Raw genomic sequence first — 26,431 nt, forward strand, 5'->3', positions numbered from 1 at the left:
TAAAACAACTCAAGTAAAAAGGTAAGTGTTAACTATATGAGAATAGTGCCTTTTTCAAGTTATTGCCTTCAAACAACAACTACATATGCAAGTGTAAATCGTCAATTTCATGAAGTCGTCCGTAAAATCTTCACAGATATCGCACCAACTGGATAAATAAAGTACTAAATTTTAAATAAGAAGTGTATCCAAGTTAAGTAAAGTGCATATATGAAAACTGGTGAGTATTGAAACATAAAAAGCGTAATGATACTTCACTGGACCCTTCCACGGTTTTTGGCGCCATCTTGGTTCGGGGGCAAACACGGATAAATTTACAGTAAATCAATGGGATTTTGGCCTACTTTGAACCGCTGTAGCACCGCGAAAAATAGACGGTTTTCCACAGTGATAGTGTCTTTTAAAAGACATTTATACAGAGATTAATTTCTCGAAATATAAAGAACAGATTAGCATGGCAGCTGCCGGAATGCGGCTCCACATAATTCCCTAAAATCTGCATGCTCCGCATAATTACGATATTTCCCGCATTAACAGAAGAAATGCCTGATATTAGTGATAAAGCAGCTTATTTTCCTGAACATTGAAGATAGTCTGAAGAAAACACCCTACTTCGTTCGCAAGATGAAAGGTCGCAAGTAGTTTCCACGCATTTTGCCACAATGAGCCTGGAGACTAGAACGTGTGTTATAAATTACAAATACCCTCAGTGGGGTCAAAATTTTAAAAAATATCCTGTCCGAATTTTGCGACAAGATATATGAAAATTTAGGTCCAAGTTATAGTGCAAGTTAACTTGTATCATTTGTGTTTGTAGGGAAAATAGGAGCCCGCAATACATATGTGTATAAAACCGCTGAAAATGATCAATGATCGAGGAAATGGATAGCGGTCCGACCATATTACAATTTTGCTCCATATCTCCAAATTGAAACAAATTCATGACGAGAAACGAGATAATTTTTTATTGCATTCTTTATTTCAGAAAAAGTTGTGGAAAAATGCCAACTGCTAACCCTTTTATTTCGACGTTGAAAGCTGGTCGCAAATTGGCAACTCCTAATACTGTAAATTTTAATCACAAAGGGAAAAACTTCAGTCACAAATGTGACTGTATTGGTCACAAATTTCGAGTCCTGATTTACCATAGGCGTGTGAATACATTGGACGCGCCTAATTATTAGTTTTATAAATTGTTTAAATTTCCGCATAATCAACGCATGTTTACGCATAATATGGCCAACAGTTTCTGCATAATCTTTAATTTATTTCCCCATCCTATCAGAAGCCCAGGATTAGGCTACAACGACCATATTTTCAAGATTCCATACAAAGATTTATTATTCGAATTTACGGACGTCATGCCTTCCTTAATGGCCTTATTTTCAGTTGAATGAATGATATCAATAAAATTATTTAAAGTAGCGGCAAAAGTTGGAAATCTGTCTCTTTGTAGCGGCGCTACAGTGGTTCAATGTCGGGCAAAATCCCATGTTTCCATTTACTGTAAATTTAGCCATGTTTGCCCCCCAGCCAAGATGGCGCCAAAAACCGTCGAAGTAGCTATGTAACTTTGAACTGAGAGAAGTTGACTCCACAGTCAGTACTAGTTCTTAGTCTATCTCTGCAGGTAATCTGTTCAACAGTATTATGGTTCTTGGAAAGAAGGAATAATAATTACTTTCCCGTGTTTAGACTAAGTTCAGGCCTTTTCACGGTTTTGGAAGCCATCTTGACTGGTACGCAAACGTGTCTGAAATAACAGTGTTTCCATGAGAATTTGTGTTGTAATAACTTGAGAAAACCTTGAATGTAGAAAAAATTGTGACTGGTAAACTTGAAGTTGCTAACCAAAGGATTTTACTGACAAAAATTAATTTGCGGATCCTACCAGCACTAGAATTTGCCCAACGAAATTTTCAATTTCCCTTACATTTGTCTGTAAGTTAATTTTTCCCACAGACACATGTCTGACTGAGCGTAAATCTCAAGCAATTGTATGGCAAAATTTAGAATTCTGATGGCCGGGTAGATTCAAGTGCATGTAGGATCCTCAAATTTTGTCAGTAAAATCCTTTGGTGTTATTATTTTCAAAATAGGTTGCGGTTGCTTCTTGTTGCATTCAACCTCTAACATGTACAATATAAATTAAAACGATCTATATCCACTTCTTGAGTATATATGCGAAAGAAGAGCAATGTTAATACATATCAATTCATTGTATGATTAACTGAATACACAGAAACACATGCCTTAAAATTGGAAAAAGCACTTTAATTATTATAATTATAGAAGCCAGCTAATTAAAAATCCCACACATGCAACACATATGTCACCTATATGTCGACACATATGTGTCATACATGTATGCAAGTTATACATGGTTCCAATTCCCTACATTTCACATATATGTAACTTATATGTTTCATACATGTTGCATATATATTGCATATATGTGACCTACATGTACATCTGACATATGGGTACTATGTGTAGGGGTATACGTGACATATATGTGGTTTTAGCAAGGGATGGTAACTGAGCGGCAACTCGATACCTCAGAACATGTGGCCTTGTGCATGTGATCATTACTAGCCTGAAGAACTACCTCAAGATCTAGCCAAGGTATAGTCTAGATGAAACTTAAAGACTTTTCATTGAGAAACAGGTGAAGCGGCACTCGAAAAGTCTTTCAAGACATTCGCTAGAATTGCAAGACATTTGATTTGTCTTGGAAAGGTGTAGAAAATATCTGGTAGACTTTTGCTAGAGCTAATTTAGACAAATTTAGATCTAGCTGATTTGTACAGGTGATGACCTTGAAGGATGTCACTTGCAACTCTTTTCCACCAAGCTGGGGATTCTAGGGCACCAATTTTATGCCCAAATATGGACAAAAATAAGATTGAAGCTATGTTACATCCAAATAAGGAGATTTTTAAACTTGAAAAACCTCAGCTCTGAACCAGGGTTAAACGTTTCAAGGTCATGAGCTTCCGCTTTAGGGTTAAGATGATATAATCTAATTTTGCCCCATCCAAGCAAACATTTAAGCAGTTTTCAACCACTTTCAGCAATTTCTTCTCTTCAAGGGCTTTTGGAGGGACCTTGAAATCTAAAATCTAAAATTATAGGGCTTTTCAAGGCCTTCGAAAATTAGTACAAACCATAAAATAATAATTATGCTGCATACAAGGAGTTGATTTTTTGTTAGCTGGTCGCAGTGACCTCAGATGAAACATTAAACTGTAAGTCATGAAGTGAATTAACAAACGATATTACAGAATCCTATCCTGGATCTGCAAAATGCACTTTTAAAGATACAAACAAAAATTAATTTTGTTAAGCCTGAAGAATAATAACTATTATACATGAAAAAAATATGTTGCCAACTAAGCAAGAGTTGATTCAACCAGAGTTTTTTCAAAAGTGCAAATAATATGCTTCTCAGCAGCCATGTGAACTTTTCCTGGAGACTGCAGGCTTCGAACTGAAGAGGAGAAAAGAAAAGCATTGTACCGACTTTCAGCAGTCCTTTAGGGCTTTGATTCTTCCTGTTAAATTAAGAAATAATAATTATAAAATCCACCAGAAAGTTCTCAGAAATGTTCAAATTGACTCAAAATTATACAGTGTCCTGGAAATCCAAATAAGAGGTTTCATCGTGGTGGGTGTTCATGTGAAAACAGCCACAGCTTATCATTGTGATTTTCATTTTTAGTGTCATTTAACTGCTTGAGGCTGATCTGAATCGTATTATTATAATGCTGATTTCATTAAAACTCTGGGTTTGCTGTATTGGGGTTCTGTTCCGTAGATTTCAATACAAGTTTCACCAGGCTTAGGGAAGTTCGCGCCAAAATCTTCCTACGGTGAGATTTTCTTCATTTCTCTCCTAGAGTTAGGTCATAAAGTACTTACTCCAAAAATAAAAAAAATTGGGGGTCACCGACTTTGTTTCGGAGAAAATGGCAGTGGAAAATGCCTTAATTTCGATAAATCGGTCATAATAACGAAAGGTAGCCTCATCTGCTCATCCATCGAAAATCCTAAAAATAAACTGTTAGAGTGAAGGTTTCCGTGCATAGGTTTTTAGGGGTGGGATTTTAAGATAATTTCATGCCTCTAGGGATGTCGCAAACAGTAGAGTTCATCCTGGGCGAGCTTTTTCGTAACTTCTATCCGTTGCAACCATTACCGGAACTCGATGACACGAGGAAAGAAAATTAAAAAAAGACAACTTCTTACGGTGAGATTTTTTTCATTTTATCATATTTTGTAGATAGTAAGTAGAGTAAGTGATTCATGATTTAAAAAATAGGGGTCACCGATGATCCAAGGGAGTAAAATCGATGTGATTTTACGAAGCTCTTGGAAAACTTCGTTTGTCACGGTTTTGCGTGACCTGTCGGGGAAGGACTGGAACCCAAGAGAGGATCGATCGTTGAAGGGATGAAAGGTTTTTACCCCAAAACAAAGCTTTCTCGAGCACAGCAACGAAGTTTTAAGCAGTCGTCATCTTCATTTGGTTAGTGTTTTGTATAATATTTCTCCATTGCCGTCATGCTTGTCTTCTGGAGTGTGGGTTTTGTGAAATTTAATCGCTGGTTGTTTCCACGCAGGTCCGCACTATTCAAGCGGACGAGGACGAAAATACTGCTCTATTTTCACGAAAGTAAAAGAAAAGAATTTCAAAAACATGCATTCATTTTGAACTTAAGTTCGTAGGGTTATAAAAACATTAAAAAAAAAAAAAAGCAGCCCCATTAAATTTACGCAACGGTTCGTCCTCGAGTTTTCCAAACTTTCAGCCACTACTCGATCATCAGCTACCTTTTAGAGAGCTTTTCCATCCTCCCGCTCACTTCTCTTTAACGTTTCATGATGATTCGGAAGTAAATGTGCCATTCTTTTGCCGGCCTGGAATTTTTTCCCCAGTGTATTTGTCGCCATGTTATTTTAACTAATGCTTGAACAATATTTATGAAAGTCAAGTAGACTAGTGCACGACTGATAAAACTACGCGAACATCAGTCGTGCAGTAGTCTACTTTTCCATGATTGTAACCTGTATTATTTTAAAGATAAAGGTTCAATTAAAATAAATAGTAAATTGGACGCTTTGGGACGCGCTCTTTTATCTGGAGCAATTGGTTGAATTTTGACAAAATTCCATATTTCACAAGCATCTCAGGTCCTTATGCCGTGCTGAAAGAAAATTAGTAAAAAAAGAAAATTACAGAAGCGAATTTTTCCCAGCTAGTTTCGGAAAATGAGCAAGAATCCTATTGTCAGACTATTTTCATGGCTAAATTCTTCGACGTAAATAAAAGAAATATGAAAATGTGGTCCTTGAAAAGTCCTTGAATTTTTGGTTTAAAATAGTGTACGAACCCTGTAACAGGGTGTCCAGTTCTTATTTTTTCCTTTTTTTACCTATCTTTTTAGCGCATTCCTATTTTATCCTATCTTTTAAATGAAACCTCCTATTTTTCCTATTTTTTAGCTGGTGAAGCCAATGTGTGTTACAGAATTGAAAATGAAATGATAGTTATGTGTTTCAGACGAAGATTCAGGATAAAGCAAGCAGTATATAATTACTTTATTTGTATAAATTTTTCTTGTGCACCCACTTCACATGTATCCTCAATTAGCGACAAAATTGTTGGCACATTGACCATTTCTACCGCCTATGCCACATTTCTTCTATCTTTTAGCCTTCTTAGGTAGTCCAATTCGTCTCCTACCCCCCAAACAATGTTGTAGCGTGATTCCCAGGATATTTAGGTGCAAATAGGCAAATTGGGGGGGGGGGGGGGGGGGGGGGGGCGGTCTTATCAATAATTTAGAGGATGATTCATATTTTTGTGTTATTTTACAATTAAAACAAACAGTTTAAACACAACTAATTTTGTCGCTGATTGTAGTAATATAGTTCACTTTACTATGTTCAACTGAACATGATGACGATCTTCTGAATAAACCCATCGAAAAAGCATTTTGTTATCCATAAATGTAGTTATTTTGAAATCTTGCTCACTTTTATCACGCGTATTTATTCTGATGACCAAGATGTTGAGCAGTTAGAAAAAGGGCAACGTGTTGACTATTTCTGGCGAGCTGTATTCAGTCTTAGAACCCTTGGTAGAACTGGGCCACGATTTTCAGCTCTTCCAAAAATTGTCAAATCAGGGCTTATTCTTGCGCAATCGAATGCTGAGTCAGAAAGAAGTCTTTCAGTGAATGGCCGTATTGTGACACAAGAACGGACATTTCTTGGAGAGGGGACCATTGTTGACCCTAGAACTGTGAAAGATGCTGTCCAATTTCACGATCCTGAGAACTGCAGACCAGAGAAAATTCCCCTGACAGATGGCCTTTTAACTGCGGTGAGATCTGCGCATATGCATTATAGAAAGCGGCTGGATGACGAGGAAGCTGAGAAGAAGAAAAGGCATGCTGAAGAGAAAGTGAAAGCTGAATAGGTGGAATGAAAGAAGAGAGAGCAAGAGAAGCTAACGCAAAAGACCAGATTTTTGAAAGAAAAGGGAGACAGCATAGACAGAAAGGAGCAGGAGGCAATGGAAGAAATGCAAACAGCTGTTGAGCTTCTGTCAGAAGGTACAGTTAAGTTACAGACTGCCCTATCGTCTGGTTCAAAGGATGATTCACAAGGTATGACAGTTGCATGTCTCACGATAGAAACAGCAAAATCAAGTCAGGCAAAGGCGAAGAGGAAGCTTGAAGCAGTAAGAGAAAAGCAAAAGGTGGTTAACACACAGAATCAGAAATTGCTGCTATTAAAGAGAAGAAAGTCAAATTAAGGATGAGCAGTCGTTTTATGATGACACATGGTGTTTACTTTGGATTTGTTGTGTTGGCTATTTGTAATATCCTTTTAAACAAAGTAAATTTGTTGATATTGTTGTCACAATAAGAGATATAAAGAACAAGAACTTTTAGAACCGAAATACTCCCCTGTAAATGTAAACGTAAATGTGCTCTTAGTTGACCGCTCCCTACAAGGGCTTTTCCGGATCAACCGGCTCAACGGGATCGGACCGAATGCATGTGAAGGCGCCCACGGTTGCCGGCATACGATCCATGTGTGATCTCGGAGCACCGCAAACCCAGCCAGATGTAATTGACTGGGAGTCGATTTTGAGGAGGGAGGAAAACCGGAGTACCCGGAGAAAAAAAACCCTCGGAGTCAGGTTGAGATGGACTGAAACTCAGCCCACATATGACCCAGGCCAGAGTTGAGCCTGGGTGACAGAGGTGGGAAGCATGATTGATGACCACTAAATCACCCTTTGTCGTTTCATGTTCATTCATTGTCAGGTTATGGGCTAAAGTGGTGAATTGGGATAGTTGATGGGGTGCAAGGAGGCTATCTTTGTCCATCAAACTACTATTGATTCTCCTATTTTTTCCTATTTTTTATAACAAAGTTTACTATTTCTCCTATTTTTTCAATCCTGAGTTTCCAATTTTCCTATTTTTCTGAACAAACATGCCGCTGGACACCCTGCTGTAAGTTCCCGGTTCCTTGACTTCGGCATTTCAAGGAAATCTGTACTGACGAGCCATCTTCGGTTTGATGTATTCATATATTTGACTTAATAAAACTCATTATTATCAATATACGCGGCCAAATAGGAAATCGGCCTCTTCAAAACACGCTCAGCGGGCCGCAAAAGTCTGACAGCGGGCTGCTAATGCATTATCAGCCCTACGGCTGATTGGTTCTTGCTTCAACTTTGTGATATGCATATTATTTATAGACGATTTTACGCATTTTTTCGGTAATTTTAAATAAGTTCACTGGACTGAGTTGACTCTTTAATAGCTTGTTCAATCAACACTTACATGATGATTTGAAGTGACTTTGAATTCGTTATTCACTTAGCTTGTAATCTTGCACAATCCTGCCGGGGATTGCACGAGGGCCGCATTTGAGGCCCTCGCGCTTCGCGCTCGGGCCGCAAATGACACTGCGCGGGCGCAAATAAACAATATTCCCGAAAAAAGTCATGTTATTCCCTTATTGATCAAATGATACCAAGATTACTCTTCGGGATTTTTGCGTGCACTTTATTTTGTGTTTTTTTCCAACAGCTGTAGTAGTATATATGAACCCATCAGGCAGTTAACTCCACCCAAGTATTAACCCTTGTCATTATGGGCCATGTTCATTCCTACGGGAGCGAAACGTTTGACCATTTTGTGACATGTTGAGAAAAATCTATTGTTTCTAACCAATAGCGAAGATATCATTGGCATCACCTAGCCTTATTGGCTGTTGAAACAAAGGGGTTTTTGTTCCTGTGGTTGGCATATTTGAATAACAAAACCACAAGTGGGACGGGGACGAGAAGTCGGGACTCGGGGATGCGGCGACACATTTTCGAAGTAGAGAATTTGAGAAATGGGAGAACATCGTAACGTAAAAATGAAGTTGAGTTGCTTATCTGCATCATCTGTATGCTTTTCAAGTACCAGCGAAATACACACCGAAATTCAAAAATTAGATTCTCGAAAAGTGCTTCTCGCCGCCCGTCACAGAGCTCGACTGTGAAGCAAAGCAGAAGACCTAGTGACCCATTGCTCTGACACTGTAGCTGAAATTTTACTTTGCAGCGTTTGTTGTTGTTATTGTTACGCAAATACTTAAGCCTTATGACTTCTTCTCTGTAATCGATGTTTGAATACCGTGCCAAAGTCATTAGAGAGCTTAAGCACGTGACGTTTTTGTCAACACGGACGCCAAGAAGCCGAGGTGAAACTGGGTCGAGACCGGCGTCTGTGGCTTGACTTGTTTGTGTTAAGCATGTCGCGTCAGTGATTTTACGGCATCGCAAGTTAATTGTACAGCAGTTTTGATTCTTTGTCTTCTTTCTTAATACTGAATCATGACTTCTTTAAGAAAGACAAGAGATACGCTTTTTCAGAGCTACAATCAACCATTGATTTCAGAGGATGAACTTATTGTTTTATTGGAAGAGAGCACGGCTTGAAATTCTCAATCCAGTTACGATCGATAATCCTGAAATGGTTCTCTATGTAAAACAAAGTTCAGATCTGCCAGTGTTAGCTAATTTGTTCAATCCATTTGGTACATTTCTGTAAATGAAAGCAAATGACAAATACAATTGAAGCGTTGCAAAAAAAAGAAATTAAATTTGACGGTAATTAAAATTTTTCAAAAGTTAACATGGTCTTTCTGGAAACGTTGTCTTAGCATTGCCAGCGCATTAAAATTTAAGACCACAGATAAAAAACACAAGCACATACAAAAGGATATATCAAGGAAAACAAATGTTTTTCAAAAGGGACTTACTCGAGGTTTTTTGGCAAGACTGAGTCTCGGCGTCTGCAGCGCTGTTGTTCATCAGCCGGTAGAACTGACAAGGAAGCGAATTTTTGAATGTCATGAAATTACATAATTTGCGTGACAATATATCCCTTTACTCTAACCCAAAAACATTCAGATAGTAACAAACTTCATATTTACTTAACCATTTCTTCTGCTTTTGTGCTTGTCGGCATTGTGATTTGCGATATTTCGCAAGTCTGTTTTTGTATCTCATAGTCTAGTTGTTTAGATTTTCAATTACATGGCCACTCAACCTCTCGATTGTGGAAGTAGTTCACCCTGAAGTCAAAGCCGACAGATGAAATCTAAACAGTCAGTTAAATATGACAACAAAATTGAAAAACCAACGACGGAAGTTTCTGGGCAAAAAAGTACGTTGTTTTACTCTGAAAACGACGAACGATTAACATTCTTTCCCGTAGTTTTTTCATCTGTCTTTTGGCTTGTCTTTTTCTGGTGCAAACGCAAAGCCAAACAATGTTTTGACCTGGCAACAAGAAGAGGAATTATGAAGCGGAAACAACACCTTCAGTCCTTTCTTAGTGTGTGCAATAAACGTTTGCTTAGTGCAACTGCAAGACATGCTAGAAAACGTCCGTCAGAGCTATTTGTAGTTAGTTTTGTTATCTTTAAACTGAATTTATTACCAAAGCTTAAAAAACTAAAAGACCTCAAAATGGGACAGGAAATTACAAAATAATTAAACGTGTAAGCCAAAGGGCCTCTGCTGGCGCGACATGTGGGTGACCCCTCAAATGGTCTTAAATGACGCCCCACTTGAAAAATTGAACTGGAACGCTGCAGTTCAATACCACGCAATTCAGTGCCTTCTTTTTTTGTGTAACGCGTACCACAGGCAACCCTTTGTAAGCTTTTTGGAGCTTCTGGTTGTTTTAAGAGGAAGCCTTTATTCAATCTGCATAATTAGCTTTCTACTTGCTCCTTCATGTGAAAAGTGTCACTTGATTTTTTAACGGCTAATTTAAATCTTTTTTTTGAAACAAGGATAGAAAAGTCATCTTATATCAATAAGCACTTAATGACTGGCCCCAAGGGAAACAGTGAGTTTTGTTTCCGCGAGACCCTCAATGTTCCCCGAGGCGAAGCCGAGGGAAACATTGAGGTCGAGGTACCTCCCAACTCAAAATAGAACAATACACAGATAAAAATTATTTGCTTGACGTCGGCTGGCGTACAGATTTGCCGCCGTTTCAAAGGTGCACGACCTGATCACGTGTGAGTCGAAAGTTTAAGTTGTTGTTGCCCTAGGGCGTCATGAAGTTTTGTTCGCCCTAGGGCGTCATGAAGTTTTGACCAATGACACGTGACACGTTCTCCTCCAATCAGAAAACGTATTTGAGTTGGGAGGTATAACAACGTGTTTTGTTCCTTGCTCTAGTACTCCTATCGATGATTTATCATTTTGCCTTTTAATTATATTCCCATCTTAACGGAAACGGGAAATTAAATTTAAAATAAAAAAACAGGTCAAAGTGTCCTTAGTCACAATGAAAATGAACGATGCCATATTAATTGGTATAATTATACGTTAATTGTTGCTTTAAAAACGTTGACGGAATTTTTTAGGGTAGACGTTCCCCAATGTCAACAAGCGTTATGACGTCATTAGTCAAGAAATATGACGTGACACAGACAACTAAGAGTGAAATGAAAAGGTTAGGATGCAGATAATGAAGTTAGTACTTTCAATCTGCTTGGGGGTTTATTAAAATTCAAGCCTCAATATACTAGGGGAGTTGTAAAATGATCTGAGAAAAGGTCATACCAATGTTTCGTTCATGTTGCCTGTGTCAAATAAACAAGGATTTTTATGGAAAAAAAATTGCCCTCTCGTTTTACCTAAATTACTCCACTGTGTAACTTGATAGTAGTATAATGAGAGTCACCTCTTTTTGAAGACGAGTAATAAACTATACTATATATATTCACTATACCTTTGTTTCACATTGTACATTCAACAAGGAACATAAATCTGGGGTACAACGCAGGTACGATCAAAAGAATAGGATTTTGGGAAATATGATGAAAAGTCGAGTCCCCGAGTCACCACGTCCTCACGTTGCCGTGTCCCTACGTCCCCTGTTCCCGCGTCCGCGTCCCACTTTTCGACACAGCCAAATAATGAGTTACTTCCAACTCACTATGTTGAGTAACTTGAAAATCTAATTCAAGTTGTGAGTACATATAATCTAACTCAAGATGTTGAGTAAATTGCTTTATTTACTCATGAAGTGAGTCAACTTCACTCATTGTCAAAAATACTTTTTTGCTTTGATTCTCTTCCATTTCTGGGAGGACATAATAACTGGGCAAGGCCATTCAAAATAATCCTGGCATCCACGAATACATCCCGCTTAAACACCTTCAGGTGTCTTGTTCAGAAAAATTAAACGGAACGGTCCTAAGGCGAGACAAAAGATTTCTTTTGCACAGACTGTGCATTACCAAATTCTAGTCAATGATTGTGGTTGAAATTTGCCTCAGTGAATACTAATGGTGAAAGATAACAGGTACAGTGTACAGGGGGTATTTCTGACAAACAACCCATCTTTTCATTCATGTTCATTTTGTTTCATTAATATTTCTTTTCACAAAATAGGGTATGCCATCAGGAACTAATTTTCCAATGAATTTACAAGGGAGTTTTTCTCGTGACAGCCTTTTAACACAATCCATTTCTTTGAAACAAAAGTAACTATCATTGTTTGTCCTTTTTCAGTTGTACGTCACATTGACCAGTGTCCTTGGTGCTTTTAGAATATTTTACACTCCTAAACCAGTAAATTTTACATTGTTCTATTCAAATGAACGTTTTCGATTTGTGATAGTTTTCGAAGAAGACTATTTTGTCACATAAAACTGTTGGAGCGATCCTTGCTCATAATTTAAGTACTAACAAGGGGGTTTAAAACATCTAAAAACGTTAAAGGGAACCTCCACTTCAACAAAAAAATAACTTTAAATCACAGGAAATAACTGTTACAGTCAAGTCAATCTAAAATATTTTCAAAGAGAGCGTTCGTATCCGAAAGAAACAAGTTTTAGAATCACCTAGTTTTGTTTTCAAATTTTGCGGGCGCTGTCATCTTGAATAGTTGTGACGTGTAACGGTTGCTCTATTGTTATTAGACAAAAGCTCTCTGTGTCCGAACAATAGGGCAACCGTAACACGTCACAATTCTTCAAGATGGGGGCGCCCGCAAAATTTGAAAGTGAAAATAATCGATTTTAAATTTCACTTTTCCTGATAAACACTTTTTAACAACAAATTTCGAACAAGTTTGTTTGTAAAGATAATTTCTTTCGGTTTAAACGTATTCTGTGGTAAGAGTGGAGGTTCCCTTTAAAACTAAATTTTCGACCGCCTTCTGCGGTCTTCTTCAGAGGAATGTACTCTGCAAGTCACTGAATGCAAATATATAGCAAAAGACTTCATTGTTCGTTGCTCCTTGTTAGAACTTTATTTTGTTACAGTTGATATCGATAAGATGTTACCGATGTAAATCTACAATTGTAGACCATAGCGTAGGGATCAGAGGGTCTGGCAAGACCGTTCAATGTACACCTTGTAATTTGTTGTTCAATAGCCGCACAGAAACGTTCATTCAAGCGAAGAAGCATTGTCATTAGCGTGAGGAGGCACTCAATAAGGAGGACGGAAAATCAAGGACTTAGCATATAATATACTTTTTCAATCTCGGTGAATAGTGGCCGAATATTTACCTCGATTTCAAAGAATAATTGTTAATCAGTATATACCACACAAGTGAATAGAGCCCTCCGCGCGCGCTGATTGGCTAACTCGGAGGTGATTATCCAAGTACTATTCACCTCCACTTCCGTGAATAATTGTTAAATAGACCCTGAAAAACGTATAAACAACAAGAGATATCTCGAGATATTTAGGGGCATTTCATGAGATATTAAGGAAATTTTACGACATATTAGAGCTTTTTTCGAGAATGTCGGGAAACATGTAGGCGATTTTTTGCGATATTTGTGGACAGGCCTACTTTAACCGGACTATGGGTGGTTTTCATGTTACGTCATCGCCGCCATGTTGGCGGACGAAAACATTAGCTCCTTTTCTTCGTCCATCAGCAACTGTATATTACATCGTAATTTTTATCTGTGTCTCAAGAGGGTGGTAATGAACCATCTATTAAAGAAATATCTTAGAAAGGTAGACGTGACCTAAGGCATTTAGGACAAATCCATTCGTTGATAAGCTCGATATTGTGCTGTTTTTACAGAGCCACATGTGATGTGGCACATGTCACAAGCATCACAGCTATTATACTGTATGAATCGGTATGCAGTAAGCGTTATATCGTCCGCAAGTTTGACCAACAAGCTCTTATTGGGCCTTACAGCCTTGTGACATCATTAATAAATATAGAAACGAGCATTGGCCCGAAGACCTTCCGTTGAGGCACGCCGTTATTTATAGACACATCTTTAGTACGGCTTTCTTCAACTACAACTTTTTACTTTTTACCTTATAAGCCAGTTAATAAGATACGGTTTGATGTTAACTTGTTTCCGTTTACTATTCTTTGATTGCCCTCACGTGATATAACGGCCTTGTTGGTGCCAAAACAATAGAAAAATGTAGCTCAAATGTTACATAATAATAGAGTCAAATTCCCACCGCCGTGACTTCAGGTGCAATCGAAGAATAGAGAATAGAGTGTCATACAGAACCTCATAGCTTACTAAAATCATAGGTGGAAAAACCCTGATTAACTCGGCACCACCATCTAGCCAGCTAAGCCATGTATAGTGGCACCTATATTTGGCAATATAAAAAATACCATAATAATCTTTGTTTGTCCCTCCAAAATTTTGCATGAGCATTGTTTCCATCAGTTTCTCTTGGGATCATTATAAGTCCCAAGAGAAAATAAAAGCAATGCTTATGCAAAATTTTGGAGGGACAAACAAAGAGTATTATGGTATTTTTTTAATATTGGCTCATATAGTTCATTAAGGCCGTATTAGAATTATGACCTTTCCTAGAAGCCAACTGATCTAAAGCAATGTAATCATGACATATACTGGACGACGCATACTCGTGCACTCATTATTTAAAACGCCCCGTAATATTTAGCGACAGTCAGAGAAATGGATCTAGGCTGGTTACAACGCAAGGTGCAGAGGCGTTTTATTGGATCGTACACAACAAGAAAAAGAGGAAAGGGAGGGAAACCGTCGATTTAGGCCACAGGTAACCCAGGCTCACTGTGTGTAGGTAAATATAGAGAACATATGAGGCGAAGTGTAGGTCTGAAAATTTGCTAGAAAATGGAAATAAAAATCGATAAAACTTACCATGTGGTGAGCTGTTGTTGTCTTTAATACGTACACGAAGTTTCGGGAAAAATGGTCTCCGTTCACCTTCCTTCATAGTATAGTGACAAGGTAGGAAAGCCAGCGTAGGAACTCCGATCGACCCAAAACAAGCACGATTTCTTTCGTGAAAATCGAATCCAGTCGCTAAATAAACACGCCAGGCTCGTGGAACATGAATTTCTCTAAACCATGAATCCACTGAAGCATCTCCAGGTAGCAACGCGAAGCCACCAGACTCCGTAAAACTTGTAAGTTAACCTGCTAAAATGGCGGCCAGAAAGCGTTGTACTCGCGAAGTGCCCAATTCAAAATGGCACTGAACTCTGGACGCCTGGTGACGAGTTTAATAAGTTCTGGAGGGAGGGGAGTCTCAAATTGCTAAAAACAAAACTCACTGAGCAATCTGGGACTCCCCTCCCTCCAGGGAGACATATATTCCCCTCGTCACCAGGCGTCCCGAGTTCAGTGCCATTTTGAATTGGGCACTTCGCGAGTACAACGCTTTCTGGCCACCATTTTAGCAGGTTAACTTACAAGTTTTACGGAGTCTGGTGACTTCGCGTTGCTACCTGGATATGCTTCAGTGGATTCATGGTTTAGAGAAATTCATGTTCCACGAGCCTGGCGTGTTTATTTAGCGACTGGATTCGATTTTCACGAAAGCAATCGTGCTTGTTTTGGGTCGATCGGAGTTCCTACGCTGGCTTCCGTCTCCTACCTTGTCACTATAATATGAAGGAAGGTGAACGGAGACCATTTTTCCCGAAACTTCGTGTAAGTATTAAAGACAACAACAGCTCACCACATGGTAAGTTTTATCGATTTTTATTTCCATTTTCTAGCAAATTTTCAGACCTAAACTTCGCCTCATATGTTCTCTATATTTACCTACACACAGTGAGCCTGGGTTACCTGTGTTTAGGCCTCCTCCATGGTGTCCAAATAAAACTCCTCTGCACCCTGTGGTTACAAGTAGTTAGTGTTACATCGGTAAGCGTTTTTTTTAAATGCGTCATTGACCACTCCCATATGGGCCTTTCAGGGCCAACGAAAGCATTTAACGAAACGGCAGAACAGAACAGTAACAACAACTGTTAAGAATCTCAACTTGCTGGAGCAAACCACTTGGCTATTTACAAGTGCAGTTGAGAAGTCGAACCAGGGACTACCTCGCAGGATCAAATTCATCGAGTTGTGAGAACGGATCTCGCACCCAGGATCTCCGCATCTCAAGTCAAGCGCTCTAACCACTAGCCCATACTGCTTCGATATCAGCTACAGTCTTGGACAAAACTGTTGAGACACTGACACAAATTATTCACCTTCATTTTCACACACCCCTACTCAGGGAAGAATTTACATCCCCCCCCTCCTCCCTCACACAATGTTGCTGAGTATTGTCATCTGTTCTACAGTATATTTACCGACCGACCGACCATATATGGTTGACCAAGATATGGTTAATTATAACGACCGAGTCCTTTTAGTTGTTAGTTTCATAACCTATCATTTTGCTCAAGATTTGGATTTATGCTCGAGTTTATTACTTGTGTTATCTTTTCTACCTTCAGAGATTCGAAAAGATATTACAGTTCATGAGGAATTAGGGGCCGCTGAAGAGGAGTCCAATACGGAGAAGGATATCCTCATGGAAGAATATCCTTCGGACGCACAAGAGATCGATGAAGAAATGCAAGCGAACGGTGGGGTATTAGTGGATGCAGGGGTTGCATATTGTAGATTCGTATCAATGTTTCGAAAGGACTCATTAATGTTGTCCGGATCTCTCATTGATTGCTGTCTAATCGACTGGAACTGCGTGTCCCTTACTGGGGTGAAGTTGGCAATTACCCAGACTACCCGCCAAGCGTGGGAGCCCATGCTATTCCTGTACGATTCCTGCTTGCTTGCTGTGTCGTGGATTCTCTCTTGAGATGATAAATTATTTTGTTAAGTCTAACGGGGAGCGTCTTAGATCTGGAAAATTTCCCCTTTAACAAATTGTGATTTTTGTGGCCCTGCAAACTCTTAGTTTTAGGTGTTAGAAGAAAATGTATTCATGAACCTGGGTTTTTTAGCACCAGGGAAAGGTAAAGATTATATATTCAAGACGATGTCTGGTAAAGCTAGGTAGTTTTATATCGTCCGACGTTTGAGAAAATAAAACGATTATTGACTGTAAATCGGTGGTTGCCGAAGATATGGTTAATTATGACGGCCGAGTCCCTGTTAGTTTCATGACTGCTCAGGATTTGGATTTATCCACGAGTTTTTTACTTGTATCACCTTTGCTACCTCTGGAGGCTTGTTTGAAGAAAATGAAAACCTAAGCTTGCCTCTGGTATCCGAGGTACGATTAAACGATAAACATCTAATATTCTAATAAGTTACTTTTCCACGATAGTGATTTTCTTGTCCCAAACTTGAATATTTGCAGGTGAAGAGGATACACTTCCAGTGGTCGTTAATTTTTCGACATCAGACAATCCGTTTTGGACAACCCTGCCCGAGCTAAACGATTATGAAAGGCACTGTTGGTCAGCTCCGGACTCAATGACTGAATCCCTTTTTTTGGACTTCATGACGGAAATTGTGGATGCAGTCACGCTCAGAGACGATGGTCATTTGTTCAGACTTTTCCAGGCTACGCCAGAGTTGATGGATGAATTAAAAGATCTGAACCAAAAGCGAAAAACATGGTTTGGTGACGACAGAGCTTTCTCAGTAAAAGTGCGCAAGGTTTGCTCAAATTTCCGCAACAATGGGCACAAGATTTTTCTTTACCCACCGAGTGAAAGTGTCCTCATTGAAAGTATTGCCGTTCTGGTGAACGAAGACGTAGATCCAAATGGAGAGATTCGAAAAGAGATAAGGAAAGATATAGATGCTGATATCAAGCTTTATGAGGAATTAGAAGCTGCTGAAGAGGAGTCCAACAACGAGAAGGAGGAGGATATCCTCCTGGAGGGATACCCTTCGGACGAAGAAGACATCGTCGAAGAAGTGCAAGCCAATCCGGAAAAACCTTGCTATTATCCGTCGCAGATAGAGATGGCAGATATCCTCAAGAAGCGAATCAATGCAATTATGTGGCATTATCACAAAATTGCAAGGCTAAAAGATGTCTTCAACGATGTTGACTTTGTGGTTTACACAGCTAGGTATCGAATGCTCAGCGATCAAACGGAGAAAAGGATTCGTCATCCAGATGCAGGTGTGTTGCCAAAAGAAGAGCTGAAGGTTCGTAAAGAACCGAATGCAAACAATTGCAAGAGGATGTTTATGTATGTTCGCAGCGATGAGAATGACAGGTATTTCGAGCAACTTAAGCTGGCTGTCCAGCAAAACCCCCAAACCCTCTTTGTTGTCATAGCCGATGAGTGCCACTGGGGAATCACCAAGGATAAGTCACGAAAGTCATCTGCTCACAATCTGTTCATAAATGAATGGTGCAAGGACGACTCACCAAGAAATGTGGTGGTGGTTCAGATCTCTGCAACTCCTTTTAATCTCCTCACTAGCAACTCTCGCCTTCCTGAAGTCCGATGTGTAGTTCTTTGTGACAACACTACGACAAGTGAAAGCAAGTACAGAGCTGGCGATCTCTTGGTACTGGGGACACAGCCGTTCCTAGAAAACGTTAAACAAACCTCCAAAGAAGTGGAGTTACACGTTGCCCATTGGTCAGAAGTTGAGCTAAAAAATTTTGAGAGAGGAATGCGGATGAAACTTAAATCGTCGTTGTACACTGGAGATGACGCAAAGCATCGCTATCTACAAGTAGCATCACAGAAGCCTATGACTGTAACAACTTCTGAATGTGACGCGACAGAATTCATTGTTGAGGGTAGACATGGTATTGTGACAATTAAGTTCTTGGAAAGTGAGAAAAGGGTCCTCTCAATAACAGAAGATTTAAAAGCCACCAATGATCCATCTAAAGCAGTGGAGTTTGAAGTCAAGCTGGATTTTGGCGTCGACGTTGTAGCATTTCGTTGTCGTGATAAACCAGATCACTATTTGGCAGTTCATGACAATGGCCTGGTTACCTTAGAAGTTGCGAAAGTTGAAAGGAAAGGGGGTGTGACTATCATTAAATCCAGAAACAATGCAGCTACTGTTTCCTTCGAGTTCTACTTGGAACAGTATGGGCCGACGGAAGTCAGCTCGGTTGGACAACAGTATGTAAGTTTAAACTACTATCTCAGCACTATGAAATGTGACACTATGGAGGAACAGAAAATAAGAGAGGATTCGTTTTTTCAACGGATCGTAGACAAGATGAAAAGAGATAAAAAGCTCAAGGCCGATTCATCATCCTTCAAGATTGACGCCCTGCTGTGTGCAGAGTATTGCTATCATGTTCTTCATGCGAGCGTCTATGACACCAGCGACAAAATACGCATGGCACTAGCAAAAGACGTACAGTTAACACCTGCTAAGGAATTCGACGACAAGCTCTGCGAATTTACGCGAGAGCTCGACGCAAAACTGCAGGAAAGTGAATTCATCCATCCTGAAGCATTCAAATTAGTTAAAAGAGAGATTTGCAACGACGCAAAAACGGAGTTCAAAGAGGACATTAAAGAGTTTGCAAGAATGAAGAAACAAGGAAAGGCAAACGCCATTGACAAGGGATCAAATGTCCTTTTCTCCTTTGTCCTATGCTTGATGTATCTTTCACAGCAGGATTTCCAAGATTTCATTCGAAGCATACGAGAAGCTGGAATCATCGATGAAATCAGACAAAACCTGCAGCAAAATGGCGGCCAAAACTTGGTTGAGACCTGGTATTGCAATGTCCAAGGAAATGAAACAAGTTTCTTAGTGCAGAGTTTGATCCAAAGCGGAAAGGGACGATCGGGCAAGATGAAGATCGTGCGAGCAAAGAGCATGGAGACAGCAAATCAATTTTTCCGCACTTTAATATTGGCAAGGAGGATATCCTGCCTAACAGAACGTTTTGAAGTCATAAGAGACTATGGCGGAATCCAGATCGAGAAACAGTTGATGAAATCGGCAAGCCCTTTCTTTGTTAAGTTGCAGCCCGTTAACTGTGAGTACAAATTTGACTGCTGCTGTAAGGAACTCCAACTACAACCTGGCCGCAAGAAGTGTATGAATTGTAAACACGTGCACAAGTCAATTACGAAGTATGAAGACCTGGAAAATCTTGCTTGCATCCTAATTTTGGTGGATAAAGGTCGTATGGGAGATACATTCCCCCACAGTTTTGATTGCCTCGATCTTCGGCTAAACTACGACAGTAGCAGGGAATTCAAAGAGGGATCTCCACTGTTTCTTTCCAGTGTAGTCCAAGAGCTTGGAAGAATGTGCCGCTATGCAAATGTCCGTATCGGTGGATCACGTGTTCAGGATATCCCTTATGTGTTGGTTGGGCGGGTACTCTACAACAGGCTTAAGGAATCTTTGCAAAGGTCTCCAGCTATGAGCGCGATTCAATGTACCAGACCTGACAGGTACATGATCAAGAGCCACAGCACGAGAGCATCTTCACTTCGCTGGAACGACTATGAAGCGCATAAGGATAGCTATGACCACGAAAACACGCAAAAGCATTGTAACAGAATCCTTCTCCAAGCTGAACCTCAGATTGGAAAAACAGGAACATATCTATGTCTTATAAAACTCTTGAGACAAGATATCCTTGAAAGAGAAGACATTCCATCCAAGAGTGTTTCTTCTTTTGATGAAGGTTTCCTGTACTACTACAAACAGTGTGATTCCTCAGAAGAGATAAAGGCTAATGAATCTATGGAAAGAACAGAAGCAAAAAACTGGGAGTATCCCTACTGGAAAACAATCCAAGAGGCTCCCAGCCTCCTGGAAAAACCTGTGGCGCCGGGAAAGTACTCCTTTGGGGGTTGCTTCTATACGCATGACTGCAAGGAAAATCCTTTTATTCTGATGAAAAGTGTTGGGCTGCAACCATTCAAGTCTTCTCGCTACTACCTTAAGACCGATTCCGAACATCACATGCGCGCTTGGCATTGGTATCACTTCGAAACTTGCTCGGAATGTGGGCGAATTCTCCAAGGTCAAGAACCATGCTTGCAAACTATTCTGGTGGACCTGGATGGAAAGTCAGTAAGTGTTGAATGTTCGATACCGGCAAGCCGCGCACCCTACAGTCATCTCCGAAAACACTTCAGTGACATTGGTTCAGCTGAACAAAGTCTTTCCAGGGGAAGCTGGGCACCACAGGAAAACGATGTTCCCACGTTGCCATACTGGATATTTCACCCTTCGCACAGAGATGATCCACGAAAGTGTCTTCTTAATTACACCCACGTAATGAAAGAAGAGAATCGGGTGATCACTTGCGTGCAAGTTGCTGTGGTTCGCAGAAGAAAGTTTCAGGCCTATAAAGCCACTTGGGGTAAAGTTCTTGCCATTTTTCAGTTGCCTGAAGAACTGCCCAGTTGTGAAGTAGGACCAGAAGAAGGAGGCATTGGATATGCTAGGCTGTTCATCCAGAAAATTGCGTCTGCCTTAAAGCTGGAGTACGTTTTTGTCATTGATGATAACGTCGCCATGATGTCCGAAGCAGCATTTTCTTCTTGCACGCAGACACCATCAAATGCCAAGGTTTTAAGGGATGACAATGGCGTGATTAAGATGGAACGTTGTTCTTTCTTTAAGCCTCTAAGCCATCTTCAGAAAATAGCTGAAGGAAAGGAAATGCCGCCCAATTTTGGAGAATATCAGGGTCCATACCCTTTAGAGGGTAACTTTGCAAAACAGTTTCCACTGTACCTTTACACAGGTCCTGCTAAAATATTCGCTGAAAACCACCATGAAACCGAAACGCACCATGGAAGCTATGGCGTGCTAGGACTTTTAAGAAGTGTTCCAAGAGTGAGAAACTCATTCGCAAAGACCCAGGTGTACGCTGTGATCCTATTGAATGTTCGGAGCACGGTGAAAGAGGAAGTTTTTTACCGTCCTTGGCCTTGCTGGGAAGACCTACGCTTCAATGATGATTGCGACAAAGCTGGTCTGTGGGTTGTTAAATGCAACCGTTACCATTTTCTAAAAGTTCAATACAAGGATTGGATCCAAGACCTCTCTTTTCCAAGTATCTTTCAATGGAGGAGAGAAAGCGTCTTGCAGGATCGCCCATCCTCAAGCCAGCTGACCGAAGACTTGGAAGAACGTATTATCTTGGAGCATCTTCGAAATCTTCTAAAAGAAGCTGGTCCTGATAAATGTTTCAAAGGCCACCTTGGGTATGATCGACGAGACGATCAAGTGGACGAACTACATACAGTAAGAATTGTTGACCAACTAGAAGCGAAGGATTATTCGGAGGAAGCGCAGACGAATGAGATTCCAGTCCTTATTGCGTCCTACTGTGCGTCAAATCGAACCACAACGAGCATGATGCAACTAAACTCAAGATTTTGTGCTACTAAAGAGAAGATTGTCTTTATCATAAGTACGGCCGATGCGATCGAACGCTGGCCTCGCCTCACCCTGGAAAGCGTATCAACTCACAATGGAATTTGTCTTTTTTCGGAAATGAGTGACAGAAAAGCTCAATTCGCAATTTTGTCTGCCGCCGACCCAAACCGACATAGTTTACGGTGGATTCTGATTGAGGCATGCTTTAAGCAAAATGATGCTACACACGACAGCGAAACAGCAATGGACGTCGACTCAGGTGGAACACTGTTTGACAATGATGGGCCTGTTATGGATGGGGAACCAACTGGCGTCTCATCTGACCACTGGAGTACCGATTCTTCATGCATCAGTTCATCTGTTCCTGAATCCCCATACAAGCGACAGAAAATTGACCTTGCTAACCTTGCTAACATTACAAACATTGAGAATTACAATACAAGCAGGAAAGCATCAGCAATACAAAGCGATGTGGAAAACGTCCTAATGAGAGAATTAGATCGAGAGAGCTGTAAGGTTCCAAGAAATGAAAAGAAAGAGTTGAAGTCAACTGCACACAGAGGTCCAAGGATCAGTACCGAGATTAAAAACGGTGGCTGTATACTTGAAGACATAAGGGAGACAACGAACAGAAAAAGAAAACTTTGGGAGGATGATACCTGCCTTGACAGAGGGAGCTCAAGTGATTCAGCACAAATTGAAGTCGCAGTGACTCCCGACGTCGACGAACAAATCGAAAAATTGAAATTTGGGGCTAGCTCAAGCGACAGCAGCCAAACTACTTCTATCTCAGTGTACTCCTTACAAGACGCAGCAACAGAGTTGCAGAATACACCTACCCCAAGCCAAAAAAACATGCAAGGGAAAAGTTACGACAGTGTCAGTGACAGCACGGAATACCAGGAGGGAACCAGCGAAGTAACAAGAGCTATTGTTGATCTTTGGAAAGAGTACACAAGATGCAAAAAGGAAGGTGACCTCACCACAGAACAAATCGAAGCTCGTCTCAAGCAGTTCAGTATTGAGCAATTGCAGATGGAGGATATCAAGGGCTATACCGCATTCTTAAAAGCCTGCTCAATTCCGTCAATGAGTCCTCATGTGATGCAGTATCTTATAGTCGCACGAAAAGTAGACCTAAACTGTACTCTCCCACGTCAGTTTGACAGAAACCACAAAGCTGCTTCAGGACTGGTTCCAGGAATGTCTTCCTTGTCGGTAGCGGTTAGGAGAAGTAAGTCAAAATTCATTCCAACCTTCATGAGACGGGGGACAGAAATTAATGTACGAAGTGAAGACGAAGAGGGAAACACTGCCCTGCATCACTGTGTGCTTTCGATGTCAAAGATTGCTTTCCAGAAACTTTTTTCCCTGTACAAACCCCTTGAATGGAAAGAAATGAAAAATGTTCGTGGTGAGAATCCTCTGAATTTGACAGAGAACCTACTGTGCGATTCCTCTGTAAAACTAAAGTCTCGAACCAAGGAAGCGCTTCAATATATGCTGGAGGAAATGGAAACGAAAAGTCTCTAAGGTAAATAGAACTAAGTCATTTGCAAATTATCCTTCCTTTTAAGTTAAATTAATTTACTTATTTCCAAGAAAATTGGCAGCTTTTGATGAAGCAGAAGTAGTTTAACTGAAGAATTTCCTGTAAGCTTAAAGACGACCATCGCACTGTAGGAATTGTTTAGGACATCTTACAAAATTTACGTTATTTGTTTCTCCTGTCTGTCCTTGCCAAAGCGACCTTGGGTTTTGGGATGATAAAAAGACCAAATACATCTTTTTTGACAAACAGCAGCTGGCTAAAGGAGAATATAAACCAAGCTGGACTAGTCACGATTTCTTCTGGGAGGATCAAGAAAATTTAAGTACAAGTGTGAGTTACTGATTGTTTGTGCTATTAACATTGAATAGGCCTGAACCTTAGGCGATCGTGTATTTAATGATTCTCGTCTGAACTAAGAAAAATTACGAAATAAATCCCTTCCGTCACCAATCACTTACGCATAAAATAGTTTCAGCAAGATTTGGCATACAGTAAAAGTGTCTTACGAGTGCATTTGAAGAGAGAAATGATGAAATCAGGTTTTGAAATCTAAAGTTGGTTTAAAGCAACCTCCTTGACTTCTCTTTGTGTAGTATCGATCTGTGCGTAGTCTTAATTAAAAAGCATTGTGTTTTCTCTTTAGCACTAAACAAGACTACAGGAGGGTATGTATAATAAGATGGAAAAGGCAAAACAAGTGGAAGCAGAAATCTTATTCACAAGCCCACTATTGGAATGACATAACAAAGTACAGGATGTTTGTACAAAGCGTCACCGAGGTCACACATCAGACTTTCACTCCGGCGTGAATTTTGTCTCAATTATGGCACTTAAAGAAAAAAACATATGTTAATGATTTCGCTCGTATCTCCGAGGATTTATCTTTTCTAAATGAAAGTATGTTATTCTTTGCAAACATCTCATTGGGTGGATAGGCGTTTTATACATATCAGTTAAAATGAACAAGGAAATTTAAGAAAAAATAGTTGAATTTCATTGTGATACATTAATGTTGATAGTGAAACTGAAATCACGGAAAAATAAATGGAAAGAAAATCCGTGGTGCAACGTAAAATTATAGCTAACATTCGCTGAGGTTCTTAAGACTAGTGTTAGTAAGGATTTTCTGCCTCAGTGATTTGAAATTACTGATTAATAGTTTTTTTTAGGTTGCCTGAAATTCTGTTCCATAACCATAAAGGCCTATAGTTTTAGTCTTGAATGCATTGTGGTCTGCGAGAATTACCAGACGCAGCTGAAACTTTGTGAAATCAATGTTTATCTTACTTTATACATTGTTTAAAAAACGGTTTCCCTATATAACTAGACGCTCCATGAGAGTACACTGGTTTGCCTGTGGTACGTGTTACTCAAAAACAGAAGGGACTGAGTTGTGTTCCAGGCAATTTTTTCAATCGGGGGTCATTAAGACCATTAAAGGGGTCACCCAGAAGTCGTACCAGCAGAGGCCCTTTGGCTCACACGTTCATACGACGAAAAAGATCTTTTTCTGAGGTTAAAAACCTGGCTACCGGCCTATTAATCATTTGTCAGAACGAAGAAATTCCTGTAATCTTTAGAAAAAATAGACACGCATTGCTTTCGTGTGTAGTGCAGTAACACAGCGCTTTATTCCATATTGTCAACAGAGCTGCGTTTTGTCTTCCGGGAGATTCAAGTTGTCTTTGCGTAATATGTAGCTCTAATAGTACACAATATTGTTTTGGTATTGTATATCATTGTAGTGCCATGGTAGAAGTCTTAGGTAAATAGCCCCCTGAAAAGACAGCAAAGTACTAAACCAGAAAGATTGAAGAAAATATTGTTATTCATGTCTACTAGGAATTCTTTTACATTTATATTCGTTCTCATTTCAGTCATTATTGACTTGATAATGATGTTAAACAAACGTCGAAACGTCGTCGCATTTTTAAACTTTTAACCAAGATGGCTTTAATTTTTAAACTTTCAACTTTATCGCAATTCTTTATAATAAAATTGTTCAACAAATAGAGAAATATTGGCTTCTAGGCTGACATGTTGATCATTTTTAAGTTCCCTCACAACTTCTTTTCACCACAAGTTTAAGCGTGCACTCTGAGCGTCTGACAGCTTTGTAATAGAAACGTTCGCGGAAGTTATTTCTGTCCGGCGGGGTTAGTATCTAGATGGCTGACGTAAAAAATATACCACTGTGTAACAGAAGCATAAGATCGCAAACTATTTTAACGCTCAAAAATGCGAACTAAGCAAGGTACAGGTTTTGTTAGCTTCCTTTATGCAAAACAAATGTTGATGCAAAAGTAGACTTGATGATGATGATGATGATGATGATGAAATAAATATTGATACACAGTTTTTAGGAAGAGCAGAAGGAAGTTTCAGGACGGTCGATCGAGAACAAAATATTTACGACATGAAAGCAACATTAATTTTGAACCGCGAATATGAAAAGTTACGATCAGCGGCAAACATTTTGGGAAACTTTTGCTACGTTCAATTTTCGAAAGTGACATCGAATTCAGCGGGCGCCGTGATCAAGTTACCGCGGCGTGTTTACTCGCTAAACAGTGAGGCATCTGTGTCAAATGATGGCAAGATACAAGGTTTTTGTTTTTGTTTAGTTTTCTTTTTTTCTTTCAAGTGTTATAAAGTTTGACAAGAAATGTGCGAATTCAACACAAAGATCACAATCGCCCAACTCT

General features: G+C 39.8%; 1 protein-coding gene across 3 annotated transcripts in view; it reads left to right on the top strand.

Annotated features, from left to right (window-relative positions):
- Positions 1-26,088, top strand: part of LOC137970524 (uncharacterized) — a 26,220-nt gene extending 132 nt beyond the window's left edge. The window contains exons 1-5 of one of the 3 annotated variants that reach the window (XR_011116824.1): positions 1-21; positions 16,321-16,452; positions 17,187-23,708; positions 23,976-24,056; positions 24,370-26,088. The exon at positions 1-21 is cut by the window's left edge and continues 108 nt beyond it. Coding sequence is in view for 1 of the 3 variants with exons in the window: in XM_068817044.1 (XP_068673145.1) it covers positions 16,398-16,452; positions 17,187-23,707 (6,576 nt within the window). In the remaining 2 variants the exon portion in view is untranslated. The remainder of the gene's footprint in view (positions 22-16,320; positions 16,453-17,186; positions 23,709-23,975; positions 24,057-24,369) is intronic. The other 2 variants (XR_011116825.1, XM_068817044.1) reach the window with 2 other exon arrangements.
- Positions 26,089-26,431: the final 343 nt, after the last annotated feature.

The sequence above is a fragment of the Montipora foliosa genome, chromosome 9 (genome assembly GCF_036669935.1).
Source record: "Montipora foliosa isolate CH-2021 chromosome 9, ASM3666993v2, whole genome shotgun sequence".
Taxonomy (NCBI): domain Eukaryota; kingdom Metazoa; phylum Cnidaria; class Anthozoa; order Scleractinia; family Acroporidae; genus Montipora; species Montipora foliosa.